At 49.1% G+C, this 6837-nt stretch overlaps 1 protein-coding gene across 2 annotated transcripts in view; it reads right to left on the bottom strand.

The window, feature by feature from the left end:
• Nucleotides 1-916: 916 nt before the first annotated feature.
• Nucleotides 917-6837, bottom strand: part of TEKT3 (tektin 3) — an 83701-nt gene continuing 77780 nt past the window's right edge. For both annotated transcript variants that reach the window (XM_049812692.1, XM_049812693.1), the window contains exons 4-8: nt 5338-5408; nt 4945-5088; nt 3468-3690; nt 2389-2543; nt 917-1293 (exon numbers count right to left, since the gene is read on the bottom strand). In XM_049812692.1, coding sequence (XP_049668649.1) covers nt 1077-1293; nt 2389-2543; nt 3468-3690; nt 4945-5088; nt 5338-5408 — 810 coding nt within the window. In that variant the 3' untranslated portion in view covers nt 917-1076. The remainder of the gene's footprint in view (nt 1294-2388; nt 2544-3467; nt 3691-4944; nt 5089-5337; nt 5409-6837) is intronic.

Below are 6837 nucleotides of genomic sequence, written 5' to 3'. Positions count from 1 at the left end.
TCTGGGGATGCAAGACAAGAAAAGATGCTCTCAGCTCCCGAGAGCCCCCATGCTGGGCCAGGAGGTCCATGCCCTGGATTCCCAAGGGAGGAGAAGAGCTTTGGCTCTTTTGGGGTTCTTGGTGCCTACAGGCTTTTAGCTGAGCTCAACTCTGCTTAAGTTAAATGATTCAAGAGTGTCTAAGTGACATGTGAGTCTAAGGAGACAATTTGCAAAGTGACTTTCACACTGAGCCTCAGATTGATTAAAGACTTATCCCTCTGAAAATTCAAACATTTGGTAAAATAGGTCTGCTTTACAGCAAGAAAGCGGGTATCACAGCAGTCAGGGTGGCTGACTTAAGGACTGATTCATTTTTTTACCTTTAAAGTGCTTTGGTTCTTCTACCAACAAACTACATGCAAGAGGTTAAATTAGGAACCAATCCATACTCACCAAAATTAAACCCACAGCATTTTCTTCAATTAACTAGTCGAAAGTATTTCCTCGGTTTAAGACCCCAGCACTGACATTTTAGATGACATTTAAAAATTATCAAAAGCAAGAAAACTATCATTAGAAATCAGCTTAAAATGCAAGTTTTTCTATTTAGGAACAGAACATGCTGCAACGGTTTACAGGATAGTTTGTGTTTCTGCTGCTGTACCATTAAAAATACCTTATGGATGTCAACAGCTAATTACTCTGACAACTAGCTTTAGTTCCCCTTGTGCTTTTTCCACATCAGAAGACTCAAAAGGAGGAAGACACAACAGTTTTTCTCCTAAAGTCGCAGACTGAAAGGGTAGGAATGAATCCCCGTGGGTGGATTTACTCTTAGTCGCATACAGGATATTTTCAGCTACTTTCTGGCACACTGTGAAAGAGCAGTGGAAAGAGAAAAAACCAAAGGAAGAAAAAATCCCAGTAGACCATGTAACACACAAAGTGATCATTTAATTTCTACTCAGGGCTTTCATCAGGAAGTGAAAGCCTAATCATGTATATTCAAAGCATCTTAGCAAAACTGGGAATGCATCCTAGCAAAACTGAGAATACCTCCTGCAACAGATACCGTGAGTTCAGCTGAGCCCAGCCTAAACGTAACCCACCAGCCGTGCAGTGCTGGGAAAGGTCTTGCGCATCCCCATGCACTTCTCCTGGTCAATGAAGAGTGAGTTGGCTTTGACGGCCAGGTCATGCTCCAAGACTGACTTGGCACGAACCAGCGTTTGCAGCGTGTCCTCGGCGTCTCTCAGCCGCTGCTGAAGGCTCTGGATCGTCTCATCAATTTCATGGACCTCATTGACAAGGCTGGAAAACAGCAAGAAACCCCCGTTAACAGTCCCGTCACGGGGTGGTTTCTAGCATGGTGTTGCTGACGGACCCCTTGGGCACAGGATTTCCCCCTTCACGGTGCTCAGACTAACTCGGATGCCCCATTTCTGGCAAATGCATGGGAAATCCAAGGGCAGAGCTCCTCCGGACCTCAGCGGGGAGGCATAGTTAAGTTTGCTCTAAGGCTTTGGCAATGTGCAGCCACGTCTCCTGGGGCAGCTCGCGCCACCGGGAAGAGGGATGAGCAGCTGTGGTTTCCTGTTCCTGTTTGGTTTTGCGGGTTTGTTGGTTCACCCTCCTGGATTTCCCTGTGCAGGCGTCCTCCCCACGCCCACGGATGCACACACAGCAAAACAGGACAGCTGGGAGAGGCTAAAAGTGAATGTGAAACAAGTGGAGTATGGAAAAAACAATGGTATGCGAGATGCTAAACAGGCTCTGGGGCTGGCTTTCAATCACTTTTAAAAGGCTTCACATGGAATCATGCCCAGAGGGCTCCCAGGAGGGGATGTGAGATGCGGGGTGCCTCACAGGGAGTGCTGCTGGGCACTCAGGGCAGCCTGCTCCTCCACAGCCCCTTGGGGTGCAATCCCAAAGAGCGCACTACATCCTTCAAAGGATTTCCAGGGTCCCCGGGGGAAGGGAGGCCAGCCCTTACTGCTTCTCCATATGGTGCATCCTTTCCTGCAGTTACCCAAGAGGAAGGAACTAAGTGCTGTCAGTGCAAGCCAGTCAGACAGTGAAGGGCTTATCCTTCAAAACTGAGCACATCCAACCACTGGGAAGCAGGCAGGAGAGAAGGTGAGGTTTACCCAAGTGGGAAAAATTCAGCCCCTCATGGGGTGGCATCAGGCTATACCCAGCCACAGTGTACAGCCTCCTTTGTGGGTGCAGAGCTCTCCCAGCACCCAAGGCTGGGATACCTGCTCCTTGCTTTTGATTGTATCAGTGCATTTATGGAAGGACTATTTAGAAAAAAACAAACCATGATTAATTTTGTCATCCAGTGATGCTCCCGAGTGCAACCACCAGTGACTCAAGGACCCTGCCAGCCCTGCGCTCCTGCCTTACCGGAGCTGGGCAGTGTCCCGGCACAGCTCCACGTTTGGTCTCCGCGTGCGCTCATCCAGCCGGGTCTGAGCCACCTTTAACGGAGGCCCTTTGTCCCTAATGGCTTTTCGGACGGCTTCTATGTTCATCTCAATCTGGAAGATTTCCTGCAGTGTCTGGTTTGAAAAAGAAACACATGCATATATTAAAAAGACATTGCCAAGTGACCACATAATTTCCCTTTTCTCCTGTCCGTTTGCAGAAATAGCCAAGTTCAATAAACAGACCCTGGGCTCAGACCACTGTCACTCTGCCACATATTGATGCACAGATCCAGCAGATATTTCTCTTCGGGGAAAAGCCTCTCTCTGCTGCTGCTGTCACATCAGAGGAGGTTTTGGAGCAGTGATGGATCTATTGAGCTTCCCAAAATTACTGCTTTCAGTAACTGATCATCCATCAATAGCAACTAATAGAGGGAAAGTTTTTAATGGATCCTCATTTAAGGACATGGCATCAGCCTGCAGTGCTGCAAGCCCAGTCTCCGCTCAGTTAATGAATACTGTGTTGAGCACTTTTCAGGAAGCTTTCCATGAGACCCACCGGTCCGAGCCTGGTGCCCATCGCTGATCTCCACTTCCTCTGCTTGGCAGAGCAATGCAGGAAACACACGGGTAACCGCGTCGCAAACACAGACCGCTGAGACTGAAAACATGTCCTTGGAGGAGAATCGAGCCTGCCAACCCCCCGGCAGGCACCCCAGCAGAGGCCCAGCAAAGACTTTCTGCAGGGCAGCCAGCATTTCTGAAGTAACTACCAGGAGATGCAACCAGCATTTACATTTTCTGCTGGAAATCCCTGTGCTGCCAGGCTGTCAGCTGGGATGCACTAGCAAAATACAGTATCCCTTGAGATGAAGTTAGAGTGCCAACTCATCCTGCTCCAAGAAGAAAGTCCCCAGTACTTTGAGTTTCAAACAGGAAACAATACTATAACCAGCATCTTGGGGCGACCGTTCCTCTTCTTGGGCCGGGTCTGCATGGAGGGTGGTGTCACCGGGAAGTGACGGTGTCACACCGAAAGGGAAGGGTTCAGGCTACCTTGGCCAGGTGGGCCTGAATCTTGGTCTTGGCGTCGGCTGTCTCAGCGATGCGGTTAGTGAAGGCGACGTTCACCACGTTGAACTGGCGCCACATCTTGTTGGCCGTCACCACCAGCAGGTTTTCGATGTTGTCCCGCAGCTTGGCGGAGGCTGCCCGTTCGCTCTGGGAGCGGAGGATGTTGTCATCTGTGAACTTGGCCCACGATTCCGGCACCGAGATACTGGGAGCGGGGAAGGAAAGGCCCCTGGTAAGTCCGTGCTGCTAAAGCTGGCTGTGGGCAGGCAAGCACCCTGCCAGGGAGCAGCATGGATTATATGTAGATTAAATCTATGCTCTTAATTTGACCACATGAAAGTGAAACATCTGGACGCCATTTGTTCAGTAATGCTTATCAAATGATGACATGTTCGTGAAGACAACTGTGATACTTATGAAAGCTCAGACAAACAAAAGATTCCCCCAGAAAAACAGATTTTAATCAGACCTCATATTTAGACGTTCAAGGCATTTAAGTGCCAAGTGATTCACAGCTTCACGACAACACGCAGATTGCAGTCAATTCATTTTGCTCATAACTTATTTCAGTTTCATACTAAACTGAATGAGCATTAGATAATATTCAATTCCCTGTCTGTGCATTCAGGATGAAGTTCACGCCTGTGCAGTAGTCCAGAACAAGGTCAACAAAAGACTTAAATACCACATAAGCTCCATTTAAAACATGCTGATCCTCGGCACATTTTACCCCCTCTGAATTTTAGTGTCAATCCTTTGCAATTCATTTGCCTGTCTAAATATGTCTGAGCTCTACTGTGAATAATTATTCAAACATTAGAAAAATTGAATCAATCTATGCCCCTCCATTAGCTGCATGCAGCTGTGTGAGCAGTAGATTTATTCCCTCAGCCCTTTGCCACTTAGGGCATATCTCTGCAAGTGCTGGTTTAGGTCACCATTCATTTACTCCAGAGCCAAAGCCGAATTCCTGGCACCCAAAAGCAGCTGAACTCTGTCCCAGGACCATGCTCTCTATATCTTCTGTGTCATTTCGGCTCCTTGCCAGGCCCTCTCCATGGAGGGGTGAACCCCCCAGACTTTACGTCAATGAAGAGCACTCGGGCAAGCACTGACACATCTTTGAAAATATGCATAAACTTAATGAGCTGTGCAGAGGTGCTGGACTGAATTCATTTTCAGACTGATCTCTGAACCCTGATATAATGTTTAATTAGGTGGGACTCGCTTTCGCCCGCTGGATGTTTGGCATCCAGCTAAAAGCAGAGGGTTGTTCTCCCTTTATGGTGAGCGGAGAGAAACGGCCCTTCCGAGGTGGGTGTCTCCACGCAGGATGGATGTGCCATGCAGAGAAATATGCCTTTACAGTGGGCTGGGGAAAACCAGCTCCCTGCCAGGGAGAGGCACCATGCATCCCGGGGACGGCTCAGTGCTCGTGTGCTGCCCAGCGTGCACTCACGTGGCATCAACCCGCTCCACCCCTCGGTAGAAGCTGATGCCATCAGAGGTGTTCCTCAGGTGGTGGCACTTGTCATCGATGCGGTGGGCCGCCTGCTTGTTGGCCAGGTCCCTCTCCAGCTCATGCTGGGCTGCCCTGTTGGAACTTCAACACACAAACAACAGCCGTCAGTGGGGACGTATGGGTAGAATGGTTTCCTCCCCATCCTGCTTGCCCACAGCTCCCATTTGGGCAGCCACGTGCTCCCACGAGCATCGCTGCCCGCTTCCCATGGAGCCTGCACAGGTTTTATGCCTGCGGGCTCTGGGTAGAGGTAGGGGTCTGCTGGGGGTTCACATTACAACTGCAAACACACATCAGCCCTACAGCATAAGATAAGGAGCTCCTCCTTACGCGAGCTGGGCTTTCGCCTTATCCAGGTACCGCTGCATCCTCTCCTGGCAGGACCTGATGACATCAACTTCCTGGGCAAAGGCAAAGCATGACCCCATCAGCGTCCATCCTCAGTCATCCTGGCCACACTCCTCCCCTCGGGCCTCTCCAACTTTGCACATAGCAAGAACTTGCCTGCTTGTCTTTCTGCCCAAGGCAAACAGGGAGTGGAGAAAGTGCCCCCCAAGCCCAGCGCACTCACTCATGCAGCTGAGCCTGCGCGCAGTGACCGGGAGGGGACAGAAGGGTGCTGTGGCCACAGCCATGGCCTCTGAATTCACTTTCAGAGTGGGTCGCCAAGCGTTTTTTCATCTTGACATCAATGTCAAGTGCTGGGTAGTTCCACTGTAGGGAGACAGGGACAGATCCTGACCAGATACAGACAGACACAGTGGTTCCCTGGACCAGCAGTGCCACGCATCCCTACCCCCAATCAGCATTTCCCCTTTTACTCCCAAAATGTTTTCCTCCCCAGGGAGAAATCTCATCCATATGGGACAAGAGGAGATAGACTTGACTTTGGTGTAAATCCCCAGTCATTTCTAACAAACATTCAGCTCCACCAGAGGAAGGCGTGTTGCTCTCAGCTCACTTCAGCACAAATCTATTGCATTTGTGAAGCCCCAGCTACTGGAGGCAGGTGATTAGTGCTCCAAACCCAGTAATTTTTAAGCCCTCCTGTCTGCAGGAGCCAGCTGAAAAGCACAGCCTAAATGTGTCCCAAACACTTAAAATCCAAAATGCCGTTATGGAGATAGCAGCTCTGATTATTTTCCTAAAATCTCATGACCTTTAAACTAATCTTTTAATTTTTTAGGGCCTGACTCATAAGAAAAAATATTCTAACAGAGCAGTGGCTTCACAGTCCCTGGGGCTGCAGTTTCCTTCCCAGTTTTGTGATGCCTTTGCAGTGATTGTATTTCTCTGTACCCTGTGTTAGGATCCCATCTTCTGTGCCAACTCTCATCGTGTTTGCTTTTTATTCGTAATTTAAAGCAGACTATATAAAGGCAGGCAGGAGTGCACGTTTTTATGATTTCTATAAAATACATTACCTAAGCATACATAGCGGCAGTCCTACTGCAGCCACGCTGCTCTGAGCAAAGCAGAGCTGGGGGTAGATGTAATATCTTTTATTAGACCAAGTAATATAGTTGGGAAAACCAGACAAGCTGTCGGGCACACGCTGCCTTCTCCATATCTGTGTGTGCATATGTGTGTAATATATATAGGTATGGGATATAGATACAGAGATACATCATACATATGTGAGATAGATACATATAGGTCCTGTTTTGGCAGGGCTCTGGAGGGCAGAACAGTCTCGCAGACTCCTTGAAGAGGGACAAAGGACCCCGATATGATACACAAACACTGGTTTTCAGCTATTCCTTCCTCTGTACAGGCAAGTCTTACCCACACCCTGTGGGCATGCTGCTGCGGGGGGGAATGCCATCCCCT

Source organism: Accipiter gentilis, chromosome 10, assembly GCF_929443795.1.
Source record: "Accipiter gentilis chromosome 10, bAccGen1.1, whole genome shotgun sequence".
Lineage (NCBI taxonomy): Eukaryota > Metazoa > Chordata > Aves > Accipitriformes > Accipitridae > Astur > Astur gentilis.
Note: the sequence above shows the minus strand (reverse complement) of the source record. Positions and strands in the feature narration are given on the sequence as shown.